The sequence below is a fragment of the Dendropsophus ebraccatus genome, chromosome 1 (genome assembly GCF_027789765.1).
Source record: "Dendropsophus ebraccatus isolate aDenEbr1 chromosome 1, aDenEbr1.pat, whole genome shotgun sequence".
In the NCBI taxonomy this organism is placed as follows: Eukaryota; Metazoa; Chordata; class Amphibia; order Anura; family Hylidae; genus Dendropsophus; species Dendropsophus ebraccatus.
Window position 1 is genome coordinate 86,351,298 of NC_091454.1, and position 26,119 is coordinate 86,377,416.

At 40.4% G+C, this 26,119-nt stretch overlaps 1 protein-coding gene across 1 annotated transcript in view; it reads right to left on the minus strand.

Moving 5' to 3' along the window:
- Positions 1 to 1,788: 1,788 nt before the first annotated feature.
- TMCC3 (transmembrane and coiled-coil domain family 3) overlaps positions 1,789 to 26,119 on the minus strand; it is a 66,666-nt gene continuing 42,335 nt past the window's right edge. The window contains exons 3-4 of the mRNA XM_069974260.1: positions 8,333 to 8,468; positions 1,789 to 2,418 (exon numbers count right to left, since the gene is read on the minus strand). Coding sequence (XP_069830361.1) covers positions 2,116 to 2,418; positions 8,333 to 8,468 — 439 coding nt within the window. The 3' untranslated portion in view covers positions 1,789 to 2,115. The remainder of the gene's footprint in view (positions 2,419 to 8,332; positions 8,469 to 26,119) is intronic.

Sequence of the window (26,119 nt, forward strand, 5' to 3'; positions counted from 1 at the left end):
TTCTGGCTTTGGCTTCAAATCTTCGGCAGATAATCTTTGTGTAAATGGACCCTTAGGTGTAATACTTGATATTCAAAACAGACGAGCACTAACCTATACCTATTAAAGCGAGAAGTCTGCTAACATCTGTCAGTGTTGATTCAAATACTCTATTGTTTTGTGTCTAAAACTACTATACAGATCTATGTATCTTCATGGTTACAAACATCATACAACATCATAGTCTAGCATTAGACGACACTGGTAGATTTGCACAGTTGCGCAATTTTTAAAATATATATAATTTATTTTAGGGCAAGAAAATTGGTTAGGTTGGGTTCAAACTGTGTTATTGCAGTCCGTTTAATGGATACTGGTTACTTTTTATAATGGAAGTCAATGGAAAATGGATCCAAAAGGAGGCACACAAATGCATCTTTTTTTTACATCCCTTTTCATTTTTATTTTACTCCATTAAATGGACTGCAAAAACACAGTGCCACTGTTACAGTAAGGTGGGTGATTTGTACACTGTTCACCTACCCTGTGTTTCTATATATCCTCTTCCCTTCTTTGGTTGTAGTTGACAGACATGTCTTTTTCAAACCATGCTATGCATGTATATTAGCATTGAAGGTGATAATGGAAATACAGTTTCATAGCTTGTGTAGCTTGCTGTTTGTATTAACTGATCTCATATTTCAAAGGCAGTCAAGAAAATAAAAGTAGTAAACCGTAAACTGTATGTATTGTTCCTGCAGTGATCTATTTCATAGATATGACAATGAGTGTGTAATACCTACAACACAAAGCAGGGGAACAGAGGAGTACAAGAGATCAGCTGAATACAAAGTAACAGGGGACTTCCAACTATATTTCAAAACTACTATGAAAAAACACTAGCAAAACATGCAAATTAGAGTGCAGAGGAGAGGCGCAAGTGAAATCCCATTGAAGAAACAAGACAGAAAGAATTAAGCACGGAGTACGCTGTGCGCTCGTAAATTTAGCCTCTTACTCAGTGTGCACACACCCAAGAGATGTGGGTTTGTGCTTAGGTTTGTCTCCGTGCCATATGTAAACATTTATGAACTGTTCAAAAGAACCCTACTAAAAGGTGATGCTTTAGAAACTACAAGATGCTTTATAGTGCAGCAAGAGGAAATAAAACATGATTTTTTTTACTGTCATAGCAGACAATTAGGACATCGATAGTTTTGTGAATAGGATTGTTATAGGGGCCACTTTCATATACATTGACAGTTAAAGGAAGTGCTGCAACAAAGCTGCCATTTGTAAATATAGCCTTAAAGTTCTGAGAACAAGTGTGTGTTCGACAAACATGGCAATTACGGAATCATGCTTGCCATATAGTAGAATACAATTTGGCATAAATCACAGTATATGTCTTTAAAAAAATTTTTTTATAAACTCAGTTGTGAAAGTCTTCAATTCAATGTATTCTTGAGTAAAGGTATAAATAACATAGTTTTTGCTGGATTTATTCAGGTGCTATTCAGGCCCTCTGTTCACTTTTACGTTAGAGAAGCAATATGGATAGACTAATTTATCATTGTAGCAAATTTATAAAGACCACCCTACCCCCTTACCGGTACCTTTATGCAATACACTAAATCATAAGGGAAAAACTAAAGAAATTCTTACATGATTCAATCAATACTACTTAATTTGGGTTTTTTGTTTGGTGTATAGTTTTTGGGTATCCTCGGTGTCCATATAACTGTAAGCATAAAAATTTAAACACCACAATTCAAGAGAACACAATCATATTTACAACAAAAAAATGCATTAGCTTTGCCCTCAAGTTTAATAAGAATACACAATGAGATCCAAATTTGGTAGGCCAAGGACGTACAGACAAACTTCAACAATCCAGGCATGGGGGCAACAAGAATATTCCCATTTTCAATACTAGGATTCACCTTCCATTACTGTCACTTAAGAAAATGAATCTAGATAAGCATGTTTAAGGCAAAATATGAAAGTGCGCATGCCAAAATAGTTACAAAAAATTGAAGCAAATGATTGGGAAATTGTCTGGTAACTGGTGAAGAAAAAGTCCACAGAGTCATTTCCCAATGCACAGACGAAACAATGGTGCCCACTACCATGTGTTCATCGTGGCAGGATAAACCGTTCAAGGGCACATTCTAAGTGATCCCAATTTTTATAAAGAATTGCAAACAACGTCAATGCAAAAAAAGTGCAAATAATGTGGAAACGACTCTTCATCATGGGAGCTGTGAACTTTGCAATAGTTGACACAAAAACCAGGATTACAGTGATTAAGGCCAAGAGTATGTTTATGCATTTGCCCAGGAGTACTTTGGCATTTACAGCCTCAGACTGTACAGATAGTTGTTCCTGCTGGTGAAGCTCCAGTTTAGAGACACGGGTCTGACAGGATTCCAAAGCTTCCTATGAAAAACACAAGATATATACAATCAATGCATTTATAGCACTATTTTCTGATATAAGCATTTTAGAAACAGAAGAATGGTCCTAAAAATAGAGTAACATTTCCATCAAGGATCCTGCTGGCAGAAATCTTTGCAAATATCACCAATGTTGTATTTATACAAACATACGTATTGTATGTAGAGAGAAAACTGAGTGGGAATGCTCTGTGCCAATGTAAAAGTTTTTCAGATGAAATAGTGTGGCATGTAATGAACTGCACAGATTTATAGCTAGAGGCTTTTCACCCCAGTGCACTCTACATGGTAGCAGAAAATCAGCATGCGCCCCGGGGGTTGGCCCAGGCAAGTGTCGCAGTTGCCCTCTGAAAAAATACTCCTGTCAGATAAATCTTTCCGAGTGACTTGGAGCTGTGTACAAACAAATGACAGCAGCAATGATGGATCGTCTCCCTAAACACCTGATTTAATAAAGTGACTACTGCTCCACTGAGTTAGCCCAAAGGTATTTATCTGAAGAAAATACAGCTATTTTATGGAAACTTTATTCTGGCTAATGTTTCAATAAATATTCAGTATTTCTGCATTCTGAAGACTGAAGATATCCTAGGGAAAAGAACTGTTACAGGAAAACTATAATACATTAAAAACTACATGGGGTGTACAAGGCACAGAAAAAGTAGAAGTGAATGGCAAGGAAAATTACCTTAAGAAAAAACTGTGAAATAATGATGTCCTGTAGACTTATATTCTTTCATTAGAATTACAGAGAGACTGCCCAAAATGTACACCACTTTCCTGCTGGGACACACAACTGGGTTTACAGTGGAGTTCTATATTGTGGCTCTACAGCACAGTCTCAAAGCACCAAACCCTACTTTAGAATTATGCTGTACGTCTGGCTATTCTATCCACTGGTGCAAAACTTTCAGAGGAAAACTCCATGTCTCAATGAATGGGCAACCATGAAAACATGGCTGCACATAACTCACTACACACCAGGGTCTGCAGCCAGCTACAGCTCTTTCTTATTTACTTTAATTGGAAACAATTACTTAATTGCTTTTTTATGCAGACCAAAATATTTCAGTAAAATTCTGGTGTTGTGAGCAAAAACAGACTGTCAGGGATAGCTACAGGTTATATGGTGTTATTAGTCAAAACACTCCTAGCAACAATTCTAATGGTGAATTCACACAGACAATTATTTGGTAGATTTCTGAAGCTAAAGCCAGAAATTGATTTGAAAAAGAGGAGAAATCTCAGTCTTTCCTTTAGGACCTTTTCCCTGTTTATAGTCTGTTCCTGGCTTTGGCTTCCAAAATCTGTCAAAAAAATCTCTGTGTAAACACAACATTACTCAGATTTATCATATTAGCTGCCACTTTAAAAGGCGTATTCAAGTATCAGGAAACAGTTTTTTAAATAAAACTAAGATATATACCTACTAATATAGTGTTATCACTAACAGTACTGGTTTCAGCATGCTTTTCTTTGATTTACTCTTTACAGTAGATTTTGTAGTTCTAGTTTTAAATGCCGTCATTTAATGGCAAATAATTTGCCACTAAATGGCGGCCATTTACTCAATTTTAACAGTGTGTGAACATAGATTTCTGGTTACTCCTGGTTTTGGTTGCAAAATACTGAGCAAAAATATTGTGTGGGAATATAGCCTAAGGTTACAAACCCACTTGCCGGATCAGCAGCGAGTCTCCTTGCTGCGTTTTTGCAGCGAGACTCGCTGCAGATCCTGGCCCTATACTTTCAATAGCAGAGAAACTCGCAGCAGGGATGTACATCCCTGCTGCGATTTTGTCTGCAGCCCGCCCCATTAACCCCCCGGCCGCCGGACATTATACATTACCAGGTCCCCGTTCCTGCTTGTTTCGGGGCTCCCGGTGTCTTCACGGCCCGCCTGGCCAATCAGTGTGCTGCGGCGGGGCAGCGCACTGATTGGCCAAGCGGAACGTGCCGGGAGCCGCCGAAGCAAGCAGGAGCCGGGATCAGGTAATTTATATCCTGCAGCCCCGATCGCCCCCAGCCGCACGATCGCCCCCAGCCCCGCAGCCCCCGGCCGCACGATCGCCCCCAGCCCCCGGCCGCACGATCGCCCGCAGCCCCCCAGCCCCCGGCCGCACGATCGCCCGCAGCCCCCGGCTGCACGATCGCCCGCTGGGGGCGATCGTGCGGCCGGGGGCTGCGATGCTGGGGGCGATCGTGAGGTCGGGGGCTGCGGGCGATCGTGAGGTCGGGGGCTGCGGGCGGTCGTGCGCTGCGGGGCTGGGGGCGATCGTGTGGCCGGGGGCTGCGGGGATGGTGGCGATCGTGAGGTCGGGGGCTGGGGGTGATCGGGGCTGCAGGATATACATTACCTGATCCCGGCTCCTGCTTGCTTCAGCAGCTCCCGGCACGTTCCGCCTGGCCAATCAGTGCGCTGCCCCGCCGCAGCGCACTGATTGGCCGGGCGGGCCGTGAAGACACCGGGAGCCCCGAAGCAAGCAGGAACGGGGACCCGGTAATGTATAATGTCCAGCGGCCGGGGGGTTAATGGGGCGGACTGCAGACAAAATCGCAGCAGGGATGTACATCCCTGCTGCGAGTTTCTCTGCTATTGAAAGTATAGGGCCAGGATCTGCAGCGAGTCTCGCTGCAAAAACGCAGCAAGGAGACTCGCTGCAGATCCGGCAAGTGGGTTTGTAACCTTAATGTGGAATTGTCCCTAATTCTCCGGTTCCTCCCTTCCTCCTGAGGCACCACATCACCCCTGCAACAGGGGGAACCCGCCACTCGAAAAACAGCAACCAGAATAATCCCTGGATCAACATATCACCTGAAGTCTATATCCCATAATTTGTAATATTCTATTTTTCAAGAAAAGCATCCAGACCTACCTTCAACTTATTTAATGAATCAGCCACAACAACATCATGTGGCAGAGAGTTCCACAGTCTCACTGCTCGTACAGTAAAGAATCTGCATCTGTGCTGGTGGTAAAAACCTTTTTCCTCTAGATGTAGCAAATGCCTGCTTATCATGGTTACAGGCCTAGGTGAAAAAAGACCACTACAAAGATCTCTGTACTGCCCATTCATATATTTGTACATTGTGAAAAGATCGCCCCTTAAGACGTTTTTTCTAAACTAAATAGCCCCAAGCTTGATAACCTGTCTTGGTACTGTAACCTACCCATTCCCTTAATGACCTTGGTTGTCCTCCTCTGCACCCACTCCAGGTCAGCCATGTCCTCCTTATATAATGGTGCCCAAACTTGTACACAGCATTCCATGTATGATTTATAAAAAGAGACAAAACTATATTCTTATATTTAGCATCTATGCCTCTTTTGATGCATCCCATGATTTTATTATCTTTGGCAGCCGCTGCCTGGCACTAATCACTAAAATTCAGTTTACTGTCCATCAATACTACCCCCAGGTCCTTTTCAGAATCAGTTTTACCCAGTGTTTTATTATTTAGCACATAATTGTACTTATTATTTCTACTACTCAAATGCATAACCTTACATTCATCCACATTAAACTTTATTTGCCATTTATCTGCCCAAGCCTCCAGCTTCTCTAAATCCCTCTGTAATATATGTTATGTTCCTCTGTGCGGATTTACCTAGTTTAGAGTCATATGCAAAATAGAGATTCTACAAGGTCATTATTAAACATATTAAAAAGAAGTGGACTCAATACTGGTCCCTGTGGTACTTCACTAATAACTGACTCAGCCAGAGTATGTTCCATCAATGACCACCCTCTGTTTTCTATAACTCTGCCAGTTACCCATTTACATATATTTTCCCCTAGTCCCAGAATCCTCTTTATAGATCAACCTTACATGCGGCACAGTTAAAAGTGCTTTGCTGGATCTAGTCTCTGAGCTTAATAATTGAGCATGCTCAATGATGTTTTACAATCATCTTAATGGGATAGAGTTTGTCAATAGTCATCTATGTCCACAAGTCTTGCTGTAAACATGTAGGAGTAAGTTAGAATGGGTGACATCAAGGTCAAGGATAGAGCTCAGAAAATCCAGCCAAGCCTCGTGTGACATCAGAAGATGATGCTTTGTCTTCAAAGAAAGGGGGAACTGGGGAGTTAGAGAGAATACACATTTTGTAGTTCTTCTATTTTCAACTTCCTGTCAGGGGGTATCACACAAAAGCATTCAGAAGCCATTACTATTAGTGATAACACTATATTAGTAAGTTAAAAAGGTCTTTGGATGATAGTTTTATACAAATACAATTTTCTGATACTGAGGTACCCCTTTAAAAATGTTAGAGAATAGACAAGGATGTTTAGCCTGAGAAGAGTGTCTGTTGAGTATTTCTTTACTGCCATATTCATCTTATTTTTTAAAGAGAATCTCTCTAAAGGCAGTGTCTTCTAAAATAACATAGCTAACAGAAGAGTATGGTGCACTGCATTTGCCTCAAGCTATTTACAACACTAAAACGGGGGGAGCCTAGACCTCTAAGCAGTGATTGTTCAAGATGTGTTAATGAGTTGAAGATATAATCAATGTGAAAATGTAATCTGTTAATAATGTAAAATCATAATCATAGAAAATCATATATTAGAAAGCTTATGAAGTTAAAATAAAATCATAAAACATATACCATAAAATTCTAGGATCGTCAAGGGCCCTTCTGACGCTCCAAAAACTTCCTTCCTGAAGTCTTGTGTGGAATCGATTTCGCTGTCCTTCTCCGGTGTGCAGCGCGTGTCTCTCCTCCTAGGGTCAGCGGCGAAGATACAGAGGACCACGGGGACGCGTCTCTGACCCTAGGAGGAGAGAGTGCCGCCGACCAGAGAAGGAGAGACACGCTGCAGACCGGAGGAGGACAGCGACAGAGATTCCACACAAGACTTCAGGAAGGGTAAGTAGTGCCAGTTGGCACGTGGATGACTTTGTCTCCCCTAGTATAACGAGCACATACACTGCATACTAACTGTCAAGGACTGGCTGTGACTTCTAGTCCGCCGAGCGGCTTAGCACTACAGAGACCGCGGCACCAGAACTAAATACCGATGCATCCTAAGCAGCGACAAGCTGTAGATCGTGCTCAGTCACAGACTATATCAAATTTGAATATACAACTTCATGGCCATTTTTTATTACAGGATTGCTAAATGATGATGCAAAATTGATCAGTTATATTGCGGGACATTTATATGATAACATATCAGAAAGGTCCTTGACGATCCTAGATTTTTATGGTATATGTTTTATGTGCAACATATGATTTCTTTTAACTTCATAAGCTTTCTAATATATGATTTTCTATGATATGATTTTACATTATTAACAGATTACATTTTCACATTGATTATATCTTTTCATCAACTCATTAACACATCTTGCACAATCACTGCTTAGAGGTCTAGGCTCCCCCCTTTTTATTGTTTCTCCATTAGATTTTTAGTGATATAGGGTAATCACTGCCCATTTGACCTCAGCACCAGAGGTGTTTGGGAGCTGCACCCACCCCCTTGACTAACTTTTTACAACACTAGACTAACAATATTACCATAAACGAAGCCAATTTGCAAATTATTAGCAAAGGCTAGGTTACCAGCTGTCACATTTACTTAACTGTAATGGTCCCTTACGGCATTTGGCTTGCAGTGCTTGGTCTATAACCCTATCCTGTCATCAAGGAATTAGAATGGCTGTGATACAACAGCACTGAACTAACATCTCTGTGCCAGAAGAGGGCAGCAGCAGAACACAAACCTTTACCAGCACCTATGCTCCAGATGATGCAATGCTTAGCTAATTCACTGAACATATTTCCAAGACTATTTTATTTAGCCAGTATTCTTTTTTTCCTTCAGAATCCTTGAGAAAGTTACTGACTTTAATTGTTAGAGAGCAATATATAGCCAAAAAGGTCATACCTGAATATCCCTGGATCTTTCATAAGCCTGGTAAGCAACCTTTTCTTCAATGCTGGCCAAATCCTGCTTTAGGTTGGTGGTCTCATGCTGATGAAGGTCAGTCAGATCATTCAGCTGGTCCTCAAGCCTTTCAAACCTGAATAGTGAATAAAGGCTGGTCATTTTCATGACATTCTTAAGTATTTCTTTCTTCAAAACATAAAAGACTGCTAAAGTAAGCTGCTACGAAATGTCTCTGATAGTGTTTCCAGATACATTTTCATAAAGAACATATTGAGAGAGAATTTATCATTTGCAGCATTTATAGCACTGTTCATGTATCTTAAAGTGCCTGTTTTTTACCTTGCTTACCTGTGACCAATTTATCAAGTTATAGCACATCATATAGTATACATCTAGTATGTTTAGGTGTATGCATTTTAACTGAAAAAACACACCTGCCAACAAGTCTGCTCCAGGCTAGAGTCAATTTGGTCAAAAAATGGCTTTTTTTTTTTTTAAAGTTGCACTTTATAAATCTTGCATGAATGCTAAGATATACATAAAATAAGATGCTTTTAAGAGCATTTGTGGGAAATGTACTGATGACAAGAGTCACAAGAAGAAACCAAGAGACTTGCGCATAAATCTGCAATGATAGCACATCTGACCAGGGCCGTCTTACCCATTGGGCAGGGTAGGCGGCTGCCCGGGGGCCTTTGCATCCTAGGGGGCCCCTGCCCTCTGAGACCTGTATTTTTTGCTTTATAAGACGCACTTATAAAACTAAGTGCGTCCTATAAAGCGAAGATGGCTCCCAAGCAGTGCTGAGCACCGCAAGGAAGCCGTCCCGCCCGCCCCCTCTATTGCCGCTCACTGTGCATATGCATAGTGAGCGGCCCTGAGCCACCCCCTCCGCCCGCCCCTTCTATCGCCGCTCAGCTGACAGCTGATCAGAAGCCCAGGAAAGTGCAATGAGCAGCACTTTCCTGGGCTTCTGATCGACTCCGCTAAGCGGCGATAGAAGGGGCGGGTGGTCCAGGAACTCACCCGTCCGCAGCAGCTGATGTCTCCCGGCAGCGCGCTCCCGTCATCCTCCAGGAACAGGCAGCGGGGTACAGAGACGCTGCCTGTGTCCTGGATGTGTCGTGCAGCCGGACACTTCCGGCACAGTCAGTCTCTCTGTACCCCGCTGCCTGTGCCCGGAGGATGACGGGAGCGCACGCTGAAGGGAGAGGAGCTGCTGGGGCCGGCGGAGAGGTGAGTAACTGGTTTGTTGTTTTGGGGGGCACTGACTACTATGGGGGGCACTATATGCAAAGATGTGGGTGATTTGATGGCGGCGGTTGGGGGGGGGGGTAATTCGCACCTCTGCCCAGGGGCCCATAATGCTGTTAAGACGGCCCTGCATCTGACCTTGACTGTACAGCTTTGATAAATCCACCATAGTTTTAAACTGCTACACACCACTAAAATGTTTTAATGGGGAGAAATACAATATTGCCCCTAATACATGCACAACAGGATATTTCACTAAGGTAAAAGAAAGTTTAAAGAGAGCTGAAACCACTACTCTGATAAATACATAGTCCTCCTGGATGGGATTTAACTCACCGTGATGGAAAAGGTAACTGCTTTCATTAACCATAAAGAAGAATCCGCGGCACTCACTAATTCTTATGCTACTTTTACACGGAGTGATAATTCACCCAATCGATCGTTTAACGATTTTGAAGCAACAATTTGGTTTTTATAACGATCAGCGTTTAGACAAATAAATCATTAGAAAAATCGTTAATGCGATCGCTTTTAAGATCGCTTAAGCCCATCTTTTACATAGGGTAAATCGGTGAAAGACTGTTTACACGAAACGGTCTGCGAATTTTTAGCGAACGATGGACGATTTAAGAACATGTTGAAAGATCAAAATGAACGATTTTTCACTCATCGCTTGATCTTTTGCTGTGTTTACACGGAAAGATTATGGCTCAAATGCGATCGTTATTGCAAAAATTCGAGCGATAATCATTCCATGTAAACGCAGCATTAGATGTATTATATTGCAGGTTACCAGATGCACAGGCCTGCAGTAAATAGATCTCACATGATTCATTGAGTGCTGTGGATCCTTCTTTATGGATATTTATATAAGTAGCCTATGTAGCAAAGTAAACACCCCTCACAACTTCTTGGCACTCCCCCCCCCCCTGCCCCCACAACCACTTCCTGCAAGACATACAGCAGATGATAAGTACTGGGAGGACTGGAGATTATTTAATAGCAGTAAATTACACTGTCACTTTCTAGCACTAGTTGATTTGAAAGATTCCTTTTTCCTGAACTAACCCTTTAAAGAGTCACTGTCATTTTTTTTTGCAGAAATCAATAGTCCAGGCTATTTCAAGAAACTTTGTAATTGGGTTTATTAGTCAAACATGCCATTATCTGCATTTAAAAAGCCTTTTCCCAGGTCTCCCCCTCCTTCCTCTTTTCCATCCACTGCAAAAAAAAACCCCCAAAAAAACAAAACAGGAAATTGTGACTTGTTGCATCAGACGTACCCAGTCTGTTCTAGGTAGAGGGGGGGGGAGGGGGAAGGAGGGAGTTAGCCGGCAGCAGAAAGCAGATAAAAGGATTACAGGCAGGAGCTGGGTGACAGCTGTAATCAGAGCTCAGAGAGGTCAGTGGTGACTGTCAGAGGAGATAAAGGGCGATGTATTTGTAGATTAACTCTTTGTTGTCCTGTTTTGGTCTTTTATTTAGCTCTCTCCATAGGAGAACAATGAAGACGGGGGGAGAGCTTCAAACTGTTTTTTTCATGATAAAAATGCATTTTTCGGCTAATAAACCTAATTACAAAGCTTCTAATTCGCCAGTACTATTGATTTCTGCAAAAAAAAAAAATAATAATAATTCACGACAGTGACACTTTAACCCTTTGAGGACCAGGCCCAAAATGACCCAGTGGACCGCGCAAATTTTGATCTTAGTGTTTCCGTTTTTCCCTCCTCCCCTTCTAAGAGCTCTAGCACTGTCAGTTTTCTATCTACAAGCCATGTAAGTGCTTGTTTTTTACAGGAATAGTTGTACTGTGTAATGGCGTCATTCATTTTACCATAACATGTATGACGGAATTCCAAATATATTATTTATGAAGATATAAATAGGTGAAATCGTAAATAAAAATGCAATATGGTAACGTTTGGGGGGTTCCTGTGTCTACGTAATGCACTATATGGTAACAGCGACATGACACTATTATTCTATAGATCAGTCCGAACACAACCATATGCAGGTTACACAGATTCTCTAATGTTATATATGTATTTTTTAATGAAATCCTTTTTTTTGGCAATTAAATATTAATAAAATGGGCCTATTGTGACGCTTATAACGGTTTTATTTTTTCACCTACGGGGCTGTATGGGGTGTCATTTTTTCCGCCATGATCTCTAGTTTTTATTAATACCATATTTGTGAAGATCGGACGTTTTGATCACTTTTTATTGATTTTTTTAATATATAATGTAACATAAAATCAGTAATTTGCGCACTTTTTCCCCTCTTTTCGTGTATGCCGCTAACCGATCACAATGACGCTTGTTATATTTTAATAGATCGGACAATTACGCACGCTACGGTATATTATATGTTTATCTATTTATTTATTTTTATATGTTTTATTTATATAATGGGAAAGGGGGGTGATTTAGACTTTTATTGGGGGAGGGGCTTTGGGGTAGTGTGTTAGTGTTTTTAACTTTTTTCTTTTACACTTTTGAAGTCCCTTTGGGGGACTTCTACATTCACTACTTTGATTTTTACACTGATGAATGCTATGCCATAGGCATAGCATTGATCAGTGTTATCGGCGATCTGCTCATTGAGCCTGCCTGTGCAGGCTCAGTGTAGCAGATCGCCGATCGGACCGCACGGAGGCAGGTGAGAGACCTCCGGCAGTCCGTTTCAACGATCGGTAAGTGACAGGGGACTCCCGATCCCGATCCCGATCGGTAAGTGACAGGGGACTCCCCCTGTCACTTACACTTAAACGCCGCGGTCGCGCCGCGATCGCGGCGTTTAAGGGGTTAATGACACGCGGCAGCGCGATCGCTGCAGCGTGTCATTACCGGTGAGGTCCCGGCTGCTGTTTGCAGCCGGCCCCCACCTTCATAGCGGGAGAAACACCCAGGACGTAAGGTTACGTCATGGGTCGTCTGGGGACAGACTTCCATGACGTAACCCTACGTCCAGGGTCGTCTAAGGGTTAATGCTTAAAGTGTCGCTGTCATTATAACTTTCAAAATCTAAATCAACAGTAGATGTGATATAAAGCAAGTTACAAGTTGCAATTTACATTCTTTTTTTTTTTTTAGGTTTTATTGGAGAACATGGCACTTCCTGTTTTCTGACTTTTTCCTCAAAAAACTGGAAACAGTCAGAAAACAGGACATCCTGTGTATCCCAGGCCATCTGAGCACTCACAGAGAAGGCAGCCATGTGATTGATGGGACACCTTGAGCTGTGACTCTCTGTACTGGCCGGAATTCCGGTGCTTAGTCTTTTTCTTACAACCAGCACAAGTCAAGAAATCTGCCTTCAATAGGGAATCTATAGGTGCCACTCTTTTTGCAAACCAGGCGGTTCCTGGACAATATTTATTTAAATTAAATTAAATAAATAAAAAAAGGAAACAATTAGGAGGCAAGAGAATCATGGACAAGAAACATCAATGTGTTGAACAGAAAGATTGCACATTAGGTCTTGTATGACTCAACTATGAAATTTACAAGATCACAGTAACTGTCTACACCCTCCATATTGCCTATTTTACTGTTATGGTGATAAGTAGTATCAGGTTTTTTTCCTGAGCAAATACGCCTTCATAACCTAACATGAATAGTTTTTAGCCACCTGTATCCAATGTATAACTGGAAAACATTTCCACAAAAAAAAAAAATAAAAAAAAAATCCTAGAGCTCAGATTTGCTTTTCGATTTAGCAAAGAGTCTGATGGCATGTGCTGTTTGTCATGATGGAAATAGGACTACAGATGTACTCCTTTATTACGGTATTGGTGTACCTGAGCACAATTAAAGGGCACTGCAAGGCTAATGTGGTTGACATTTGTGAATTTATCATTAATATTTAATGCATTCCAGCATGTAACACTTTAGACAAAGCTGTCATACACCTATGCAATTATATCTATTTCTGTCAATTCAGGGACACAATAAAATGGAAGACAGGCCTCTACATGTGGCATATACACCAGATACAGCTCCAAGCATATACAGTATGTCAAACATATCCATAGTTACATAGTTAATACGGTTGAAAAAAAAGACATGTCCATCAAGGCTTTATTCATTCAACAGTTGCCAAAAGTGTGTCTTTATTGCCAGCATATTCACACACACATATTATATATAATATATATATATATATATATATATATATATATATATATATATATATATATATATATATATATATATATACACACACACACACACACACAGTGGTACCTTGGTTTAAGAGTAACTTTGTTTAAGAGCTCACAGTTTTTTTTAAATTGTGACTTGGTTTAAGAGCATTGCTTTGGTTTAAGAGCTCCCTGTACTGGGTGAAAGCACGAGTGTAGGAGGGGCATAGTCTGCACAGCCAGGTCTACAGCACTGTACTATGATTCAGGAAGTCTCCCTCACCTTCCAAATCATAGGAGATCCACTTCAGGCTGGGGCTTGCATCAGGGGACAGGACTGTGGGGGTAATCTCTCCATTGCTGTACCCCCTCTCTCCCCAGACAGAGTGCTGCACGTATGTGCCCACATCTGCCTTGCTCATTCCTTCATGCTCTCTTCAGTCTCTGTCCTCCCTTGTGTTTCCCATCCTCTCCATTACTGTACAGTAACTTATAATATCACATATTCTGCTGTGTTCTGAATGTTTATTTCATTTGTTTTACAGGTTATTCTGAATAATAAATCATAACTTTTGGGGGGGGGGGGGGAACCAATTGTCTGCATTTGTATGATTTCTTATGGGAAGAAGAGTGGTTTAAGAGTGGATTTGGATTACAAGCACGGTGCCGGAACGAATTATGCTTGTAATCCAAGGCACCACTGTATATATATTATAATAAATAAATTATCTATCTATCTAGAGATTATATATATATATATATATATATATATATATATATATATATATATATATATATATATATATATATATATATATATATATATATATATATAAATAAAAAATGATCGCCCACAGCACTCCAGGTAGGTTGGAAATTCAAAAGTGTTTTATTCCATGATGGTGCAGCACAGCAAACAAGTCAAAAAGTGCACTTTTTGACTTGTTTGCTGTGCTGCACCATCATGGAATAAAACACTTTTGAATTTCCAACCTACCTGGAGTGCTGTGGGCGATCATTTTTTATATACTTGGAAGTCTTGGTCAAGACCACCTGCTGGCACCCTCCCAAATCAGTCGTGCTGCTCTAGCTACATTCATTCTATATATATATATATATATATATATATATATATATATATATATATATACACACTCACCGGCCACTTTATTAGGTACACCTGTCCAACTGCACGTTACCACTTAATTTCTAATCAGCCAATCACATGGCGGCAACTCAGTGCATTTAGGCATGTAGACATGGTCAAGACAATCTCCTGCAGTTCAAACCGAGCATCAGTATGGGGAAGAAAGGTGATTTGAGTGCCTTTGAACGTGGCATGGTTGTTGGTGCCAGAAGGGCTGGTCTGAGTATTTCAGAAACTGCTGATCTACTGGGATTTTCACGCACAACCATCTCTAGGGTTTACAGAGAATGGTCCGAAAAAGAGAAAACATCCAGTGAGCGGCAGTTCTGTGGGCGGAAATGCCTTGTTGATGCCAGAGGTCAGAGGAGAATGGGCAGACTGGTTCGAGCTGATAGAAAGGCAACAGTGACTCAAATAGCCAACCGTTAAAACCAAGGTAGGCAGAAGAGCATCTCTGAACGCACAGTACGTCGAACTTTGAGGCAGATGGGCTACAGCAGCAGAAGACCACACCGGGTGCCACTCCTTTCAGCTAAGAAAAGGAAACTGAGGCTACAATTTGCACAAGCTCATCGAAATTGGACAGTAGAAGATTGGAAAAACGTTGCCTGGTCTGATGAGTCTCGATTTCTGCTGCGACATTCGGATGGTAGGGTCAGAATTTGGCGTCAACAACATGAAAGCATGGATCCATCCTGCCTTGTATCAACGGTTCAGGCTGGTGGTGGTGTCATGGTGTGGGGAATATTTTCTTTGCACTCTTTGGGCCCCTTGGTACCAATTGAGCATCGTTGCAACGCCACAGCCTACCTGAGTATTGTTGCTGACCATGTCCACCCCTTTATCACCACAATGTACCCAACATCTGATGGCTACTTTCAGCAAGATAATGCGCCATGTCATAAAGCTAGAATCATCTCAGACTGGTTTCTTGAACATGACAATGAGTTCACTGTACTCCATAGTCACCAGATCTCAATCCAATAGAGCATCTTTGGGATGTGGTGGAACGGGAGATTCGCATCATGGATGTGCAGCCGACAACTGTGTGATGCCATCATGTCAATATGGACCAAAATCTCTGAGGAATGCTTCCAGCACCTTGTTGAATCTATGCCACGAAGAATTGAGGCAGTTCTAAAGGCAAAAGGGGGTCCAACCAGTTACTAGCATGGTGTACCTAATAAAGTGGCCGGTGAGTGTGTGTATACATACATACACACATATTATATATATATATATATATATATATATATATATATATATATATATATATATATATATATATATATATACACACACACACACACACACATATATACACATACATATACACATATATATATATATTTATATATATATATATATATATATATATATATATATATATATATATATATATATATAAAAATTTTTTTTTTTTTTTCATTCCCTATGTATACCTGTCACACAAGGCTCAGTATAGACAGTTATTACCACAAGAGGATGGCTAATAGGGCCAGAAACTTAATAGTTTACTCATTAGGCTTTCATATTACTGGAATCCTGAATATTAAATATTAGTCACTGTTTTTTTTTTTTGGAAGAAATCAATAGTCCAGTCGATTTTAAGAAACTTTGTAATTGTGTTTATTAGCCAAATATGCTATTATCTGCATTTAAAAAGCCTTTTTCAAGCCCCCCCCCCTCCTCCTCTTTTCCATCCACTGCAAAAAATCAGGAATTTGTGACTTGTTGCATCAGACGTACCCAGTCTGGTCTATAGAGAGGAAGGGGGGGAGGGAGTTAGCAGACAGCAGAAAGCAGATAAAGGATTACAGGCAGGGAGCTGAGTGAACGCTGTAATCAGAGGTCAGAGAGGTCAGTGGTGACTGTCAGAGGAGATAAAGGGTGAGGTATTTGTAGATTAACTCTTTGTTGTCCTGTTTTGGTCTTTTATTTAGCTCTCTCCATAGGAGAACAATGAAAACAGGGGGGAGAGCTTCAAACTGCTTTTTCATGATAAAAATGCATTTTTCGGCTAATAAACACAATTACAAAGTTTCTTAAAATCGCCTGGACTATTGATTTCTGCAAAAAAAAATTCACAACAGTTACACTTTAACCCCTAGCCACACCATGCAGTTATAATAAGTAGAAGGTTAGTTTCAGCACAATGACGTATTATAACTACGCAGCTTCAGATGCTCGCTGTTTACACAAACAGTGACCGGGAGCCGCAACTAAACTGTCAGCTGATAGCTGACAGTCTAGAGTAACTGCCACTGGGCCCCCAAAAGAGTTCAAGCATCGGCAATTGCCGGCATTGGTGGATCGGTAACGGTAATTGATGTGGTAAAAAATACATAGGATTACATTGGAATCTCTGCAAAGTAAGAGTGAAAAGTTAAAATTTGCATTTTCTTTGCAGCTATTCCTGTGAAATGCCCAAAGGGTTAAAAAAAAACTGTGACTGTAGATTTAAATACTTGAAAGGGTGAAGATTTCAAAATGGGGTAAATTATGGGGGGGGTTCTAGTATACAGGCCTCCAAAATATACTCCAAAACTGAACTGGTGCCTAAAGAATTTCTCAGTTTGAAATTTTCATGAAAAATTTGAAAATTGCTACTAAACATTAACAGCCTCTATCATCCTAAACAAGTAAAAGCATGTTCACCAAATGCTGTTATTATAAAGTAGACATGTTCTAGATATGAATTAATGAATAATTTATGTTGTATTACTATTTTCCTTATTGGCAGAGACTTTCAAATGTAGAGAAATGCAATTTTTTCAATTTTTCACAACATTTTGGAGTTTTTTCACAAAAAAATTCTAAAGTTATAAACCCAAATTTACCACTAACAAAATAGAATATGTCACGAAAAAAAAACAATCTTGGAATTACAAGGATTGGTTAAAGCATTCCAAAGTTATTGATGCTTAAAGTGACACTGTCACCCCCTTTGTTCATTATGACTTCTCTACACAGGTGTAAAGGGTAAATTTAGTGTTTTTCATATCTTATTTCATATCATATGTCATGGTGCTTGTTCAAGTAAAAAGTGTCCTTTTATCATCTGCAGATTGTATTAAGTGGGCGTGGCCTCGCGGCACTAGCGCCACATAACCCCGCCCACAACGGCACAATTGACCCCGCCCCCTCGCCGGCCATTGGAACAGGCTGGCCGAAAGACTCCACCCCTGGTCTAGACTCCACCCCCTTTACGTTGGACAACCAATGGGCGTCAAGGGGGCGGGGCAAACCGTGCCGTTGTGGGCGGGGTTATGTGGCGCTAGTGCCGCGAGGCCACGCCCACTTAATACAATCTGCAGTTGATAAAAGGACACTTTTTACTTGAACAAGCACCATGACGTATGATATGAAATAAGATATGAAAAACACTAAATTTACCCTTTACACCTGTGTAGAGATGTCAGAATGCACTAAGGGGGTGACAGTGTCACTTTAAAGTGGCACGTCATATTTGAAACATTTGGCAGTGTCATAAACGCCAAAACTGGCTGTGTCCCCTATGGGTTAAACCCCCATATGTTATGCATCCTAGTGTCTCCACAGATTTTTTTTTCATGCCTGTGGCAGAATCTGACATTAAGTTACACCGTTAAAAGATATTTTCACTTCTAGATGCAAGCAGGAAAGAGGCTTCACACACAAGAACGGCCAGATGCAATACCCTACAGTAGCTAGACACCTGCACCTCTGACAATCTGATAAAAATATAAAAAAAGAAATTCTGAAGCTTGTTAAAAGTCTGGCAGGCATACATTTTACATATGTTTTTATTTATGTTTTAAGGGTTTAAGCTGCCTGAATCTTCTATTTGGCCCCATAAAAAGCATTTAATAATGAATGACCCTGCACTCCAGGGATGGCCCTTACAGTGCTCACTTCTTATGAACGAGGACTCCTTTGTCTAACAATTTATCTCCATTCTCAACATATTTTAAAGCTTATTTTAACTTTACGAAAGAATAGGTTAATTAGGCACTGCTGTTTAAGCAATCTATGCAAAAATCAATACAGCAAAACATAAATAATGCTTCCTTCTCCTGTCAACACCCAACCCTTCCTCCTAAACGGTCATCCAATCTCAGGCTACAAATCTGCATTCAAATGGTTATATATCTAGCAGGGGCAATCGATCTGTGCTGGCTACTAGCATTGACCACCTAACTGCTATCAGGCGCCATGTATGGTGTGGAGTCATGAGCTCACTTTATACAACCTTAATAGCACATCATGTACATTTTGTGTGATTTTGGGTTAAGACTTTAAAGCAAATCTGTCAGCTGTTAGGACAAGGAGACACTTGGTACCTTTCATATAGCTGTCTAAGCTTCCAGAACATTAAAAGAAAAAAAAAAAAATGCAAAAAGTCGTAGTTTCAGATCTGAAATTATGGACAAACTTCGTGCCATTTGATTTTTACAGGGCTGTTCACACTATCCATAGTTTCTTCTTCCAGCTGACTGACACGCAGGGATAGGAATGGGAGGGAGTAAGGTGGTGTTATAACTCCTAAGCGCTTGCACTTCAAAAAGAAAAATAATTCCATGTTGCAGAAGGACGCAAGTTGCAGCTCACATTCCCTTTATTTTTTTTAGTGTATCTGAAACTAATTTAATGTGCTGGGAAGCATTCTGTGAACAGTACAATCATTTGCAGCAGCAGAATTGCTGTGATCTAGAAAATATTTGTTCTCAGTATACTGACGCGCATTTAAAGGAATTAAGGTGCTGCATCAGATATAGAGGCCAACTGCTGAAACATTAGGCAATCAGCTAAAAAGATTTACAGGGGAATTTTTTTTTTTTTTTAGAGGAAATGAACTCTCTGCATGGAATGTCAATTTATTTTCCCGAATAAATTGTATTGTTTAATATTCAGTAACTGTATAGCAAGTCACATGGTAGTGTACAGCGCATAGTTGGTCATCATTACAGAAACTTTTTAACCCAAGATGGCTTGCTTTAGAGGCCGACTAATTGTATCCTTCTTTGTAAGTTATGAATATACTTTATCTTCAGGAGATGTGGATTAAGGGGAGGGATATGGGTAACCTTAGTTCTTTTTTCCTTTAGAGGAAGGTAAAAAAGTAAACATTTCCTTCCTGATCTTGAGTAACAATCAGACTGCATCAACATTCAAACCAAGAATTCTATACATTTCTATTCACACTGTCCTTATAAAAAGGGAAAAAGCAGCATTGCAATTGATTCCATTTACAGAAAACACTTGATTTTATAATTTAAAGCAGATCCATACATAATAAAAACTTTTGATATGTCCTGGGGACATGTTATTTTCTTTATGGGTCGGTATCTAACCTAGACCAATCAGTAGAGCAAGCAGGGAGATGACTGTGCTGACATGCACTCCTCTACTCCCTTTAGTAAGGCAGATTTTACTGTAGTCTTTTGTAAAGTCTCACCTGGGAACACAGGTGTTTCCCTGAGATTAGACGGGAAAAAATAAAAATAAAAAAATTTAATTAAAAAAAAAAAAAAATTAATAATAATAATAATAATAATAATAATAATAATCATAATAATAATAATCATAATAATAATAATAATAATAATAATAATAATAATAATAATAATAATAATAATAATGAGCATTCTGCACATAAGGGGTCTGAAGTCTGGTTCAGACTCTCTGTGCTGCTCCTGGGAGAAAAGTTTCCCAGGAATGGCTCCTGCTTTTTATTTCTACTGTAGATGCGCTCATCTTTAATGATAAATAAAATATAAAACAACAATAATAATAATCTCTAGTAATGTGAGAATACGGTTGTGTCTTAGTAGAATATAAAAAAAAAAAATTCTATTTCCTTAATTTAGTTTTCTGATCTTGGAAAACCCCTCTTAAGGATGTGAAGCATAAAGCTTTACTGGGAAGTGAAGTGGTCTCAGAATGTAGAGCCAAACCTTTTATTGCATTGTTAAGGGTCATAAACAAGTCGTTTAGCTGGAAATCTGTGTCAAGCAGCTGAATCTTACATGGCGAAAACATTTTATAAACAGTGTCAGCGGTTTAGCTAAAGGTTGCTGCGCCCGATAAGAAAATAAAAAAAAAAAAACCCTCTCGTTTGTGGGGAGTAAATGGCTTTTCCCACTCTCTTTCCACACACGTCGCCTAAAGGCCCTATTACATGAGATGATTGTCGGCCTTTACGGCCAATACTAGTCTTGTGTAATAGAAGGCAACGATGAAATATGTCGGCTGATCGTTGCTGTCGTTTGTCTTTCAATACATTGAAAGACAAACTACTGATGGAACTACTGGAACAGGAGCGAGGGCAGCAGACCGCTACTATCTACTATGGGCTGACCGGACGATCAAACGACAAGCGATCACTCCGGCAGCCCCCCCATAGCTCCCCCTGTACTCACCCGCTCGCAGCCAACATGTGCAATAGCTGCGTCAGCGAGCGGGGAAAGAGGAGCAAGCACTGACAGTGCTCATTTGCTCCTCTCAGTTGCCCCGTGTAATAGGGGCTTAGGTCAGGCAATACATAGCTCCCTACTTTAGCTGGCTCAGGCAGAACCAATTGCCCAGGGCGAATGGACAGCAGAGCCTTGAGCTGAAATACTACTCTGACCCTGGCCATAGAAATTATTAGTAAATGTAATTAGAATAAAAAATTAGAATAATTTTTAACTCTTCTTGGTGAACACCATACATGATAACCTATAGTATCCTGACAAAATCTGGAAGACGTTAACATATTCACAGTTATCCTCTCTGCTCCTGTTGGTCTACACTTTTCAGGAGGCCTAAAAATATACAGAAATATAAAACCGCAAAACAGAAGCAAACAAAATGTCATCTTTATTAAAACCTATGAACCCACTGGATTATATGTTCTCTATATTTTTATCCTATCAGAACATTTACTTCCTACAAATACCTTAGAACTTTCATGCAGTTGTCTGACCTGGACAGAAATATAGAGAACTACATTTCATAGCTAAAATGGGGGACAGATATATCAATAAAGGGTGGTGAGGACGGGTAGAAGCCATTAGGGACCGCCCCAATGGCTTGTGGTTGGGGCAGCATGAGTAATAAGTTCCCTTATAAACAACAGCACACAATGTTCTAACCAAAATGCTGTCCAAGCTTTGGAAGCATTACATTACAGAAGACCATAAACAATGGCCTGTGTTTACATTAGGCAGACCTTTCATTTGGCAATGTCAAATTCCCTTAGGTTGGTAGAAAATTACTGCCTACAAATATTGTTTCATTGGCCATTCATACCATTGCCATTGACACCTGTGTTTAGACTCACTAATGTGATAAATAGTGACGAGCCATGGTCAGCAAACCTGAAACCCTGAGCCACATTATTGGCAACCACATATAAATAATAAACAGTTGAGCTCTAGGCAACCAAACTCTTACTATGGGTAGGTGCTACGAAGATTTTATACAAACTATTGTATTTCTTTATGAAGAGTATTAGTATTGTGGTCAACTAAACTAACATTAGACTTTAGTTAAATTGAATTTGAAAGAAAAAAAAAAAAAAGCGCCTAGTCATAGCACTGACTAAGCTTGTCATATGAAGAGAGCTGAGCTATTCTGTTTGCACAGTGAACTCACCAGCCATAACAAGTGATAAGGAAGGTGACTACGAGAAGAGCATTATCATTCACAGCAACCAACTACCATTATATATGGGCAATACTGATAGACTACGGTTTGCAAACAACATGACGTACACAGAGCAGAATGGAGACTTGATCATAAGGTTAATTTCATTTGCAATGATTCATAGGATGATAATTGAAAAACTATAAAAAGAAAATTCAATGAACTCTTGAAAGGCCAAAGTGTATGATTTATTACAAGTATTAAAAAGCCTGGTTTAACGGGAAACTAACATTGTAAGCACAAAAACCAATTAGGAAGATTAACAAATTACAATGCCTAAAATTCTGGAAGTGGCGTTATAAAATGTGCCCCAAATATATTGATTTAAACTATAACTCTATTTAACCCCTCTAGAACTGGGCTAATGTGGGCTATTTTTTTATTGTCTACTATGAAGTTCACTATGGGACTTTACTATGTGAATCTCACCTTCACAGTGTTATACCTGTGTTATACCCCCCCAAACCGCTTGTACTGTCAGCTGCTTTTAATCAAAGATCTGTCCTGCGGTCCGTTTAGCAGGTGATGCAGTCATTGTCCTAAAAAACAACTTTTAAAACTGGCAGCCCTGTGCCAAATGGGCGTGGCCTAGATTGTGTATGCATTTGGCTGGCACAACCTCTGTCCCTACTCATCTTTAGGAATGCTCCAGGCAGATTGTCCTCCTATTCCTTAGCTGTGTTAGCACGGCACATGGGCTGGATCGTTAAGCAGCTGTGCAATGTTCAGACAGGAGTAAATGTTTCAGTGACATTCATAATGATTAAGAGGGTGGGGAGGAGGGACGAAGGTTGGTGCAAAGTTAGTCCACAGATATTCCCTTGGAGCACAGGGCTGAAAGTTTAAAAGTTGTTAAGAACAATAACTGCACCACCCGCCAAACGGACCCCAGGACAGATCTTGGGATTAAAAGCAGCTATCCGAAGGTACAAGTGGTTTGGGGGGGGGGCTGGTGTCGCTTTAACCCCTTAGCGACCCATGACTTATCTGATATGTCATGGTGCCGCAAGGGGTGTCCGCCGGGACCCCGCTCTGAACGGCGCTGATCCCGGCTGACATGTGCAGCCGGGCAGTGCCTCTATTAGCCGGCGCGGGTCCAGTTGCTACGCCGGCTAATTAAGCCTCTAAGTGCAGCTGTCAAACCTGACAGCTGCACTAAGAGGCTTCAGACCTCACGTCCCTGGTGTCTAGTGGGACGGATCTCCCCCCCCGCGATGTGATCGCGGGGGGTGGGGGCAGGGAGATCCGTTCTTCTGCCCGTGCCGGGCCTCAGCGTCGAAATGACGCTGATCCCGGCTTGGCAATAGATTGCTATGGCCTGCAGCAGGCCATAGCAAACCGATCTCATCGATCTTTGCTGTGTATATACACAGCATTGATCTCTGTGAGAGATCATTGCTGTTTATATACAATTCCCCCAGGGAGACTTCTAGTTAACCCCTAGACGACCCTGGGTTACGTCATGGAAGTCTGTCCCCAGACGACCCATGACGTAACCTTACGTCCTGGGTGTTTCTCCCGCTATGAAGCGCGCTCCGGAGAGCGCAAACAGCAGCCTGGACCTCACCGGTAATGACACGCTGCAGCGATCGCGCTGCCGCGTGTCATTAACCCCTTAAACTTAAGTGTAAGTGACAGGGGGAGTCCCCTGTCACTTACCAATCGGGACCCCCGCAGTGTGACTGCGGGGGTCCCGATCATTGAAACGGACTGCCGGAGGTCTCTTACCTGCCTCCGTGCGGTGCGATCTGCGATCTGCTACACTGAGCCTGCACAGGCAGGCTCAATGAGCAGATTGCCGATAACACTGATCAATGCTATGCCTATGGCATAGCAATGATCAGTGTATAAATCAAAGTACTGTATGTAAAAGTCCCCCAAAGGGACTTCAAAAAGTGTAAAAAAAAAAAAAGTTCAAAACACTATTACACTACCCCAAAACCCCTCCCCCAATAAAAGTCTAAATCACCCCCCTTTCCCATTATATAAATAAAACATATAAAAATAAATAAATAGATAAACATATAATATACCGTAGCGTGCGTAATTGTCCGATCTATTAAAATATAACAAGCGTCATTGTGATCGGTAAACGGCGTACACGAAAAGAGGGGAAAAAGTGCGCAGATTACCGATTTTATGTTACATTATATATTAAAAAAAAAAAATCAAAAAGTGATCAAAACGTCCGATCTTCACAAATATGGTATTAATAAAAACTAGAGATCATGGCGGAAAAAATGACACCCCATACAGCCCCGTAGGTGAAAAAATAAAACAGTCATAAGCGTCACAATAGGCCCATTTTATTAATATTTAATTGCCAAAAAAAAGGATTTCATAAAAAAAATACATATATAACATTAGAGAATCTGTGTAACCTGCATATGGTTGTGTTCGGACTGACCTATAGAATAATTGTATCATGTCGCTGTTACCATATAGTACATTACGTAGACACAGGAACCCCCCAAATGTTACCATATTGCATTCTTTTTTACGATTTCACCTATTTATATCTTCATAAATAATATATTTGTTATGGTAAAATGAATGACGCCATTACACAGTACAACTATTCCTGTAACAAGCCATTACATGGCTTGTAGATAGAAAACTGAGAGTGCTAGAGCTCTTAGAAGAGGAGGAGGGAAAAACGAAAACACTAAGATCAAAATTTGCGCGGTCCACTGGGTCATTTTGGGCCTGGTCCTCAAAGGGTTAAAGTAAAAATAAAAGTAAAAATGTTTTTTTATTAATAAAAAATCCCCTCCCCTATTAAAAGTCCAAATCATCCCAATCCCATTTTATAAATATAAATAAACAAATAAACAAACAAACAAACAAACAAACATGTTTGGTATCGCCGCGCGCATAATCGCCCGAACTATTAATCACATTCCTGATCTCGCACGGTTAACGGCGTAAGCGCAAAAAAATTCCATCAAATCCAGAAAAAAATGTAATAAAAAGTGATCAAAAAGTCGTATATGCGCAATCAAGGTACCGATAGAAAGAACGCATCATGGCGCAAAAAATGACACCTCACACAGACCCATAGACCAAAGGATAAAAGCGCTGTAAGCATGGGAATAGAGCGATTTTAAGAACATATATCGGTTAACAATGGTTTGAATTTTTTACAAGCCATCAGATAATATAAAAGTTATACATGTTACATATCGTTGTAATCGTAACGACTTGAGGAACATGCATAACCAGTCAGTTTTACCATAGGGCGAACAGCGTAAATGCAAAACTCCCCGAAATCAAAACAAATTCCTTTTTTTTTTCAATTTGACAGCGCAAATGATTTTTTTCCGGTTTCGCAGCATAGGTTATGGAAAAATAATGCCTGTCTTTGCAAAGTACAATTGGTTTCGCAAAAAATAAGCACTCATATACGTCTAGGTGAAAAAATGCAAGCCCTATGGAGTTTTAAACATAAAGTGGAAAAGGCAAAAGTGCAAAAAAACGAAAATTGGCTTTGACCTTAAGGGGTTAAAGAAGTTTTCCTGAATTAGAGAAAACATGGCTGCTTTCTTGCAAAAACTGCACCACCAGGTTG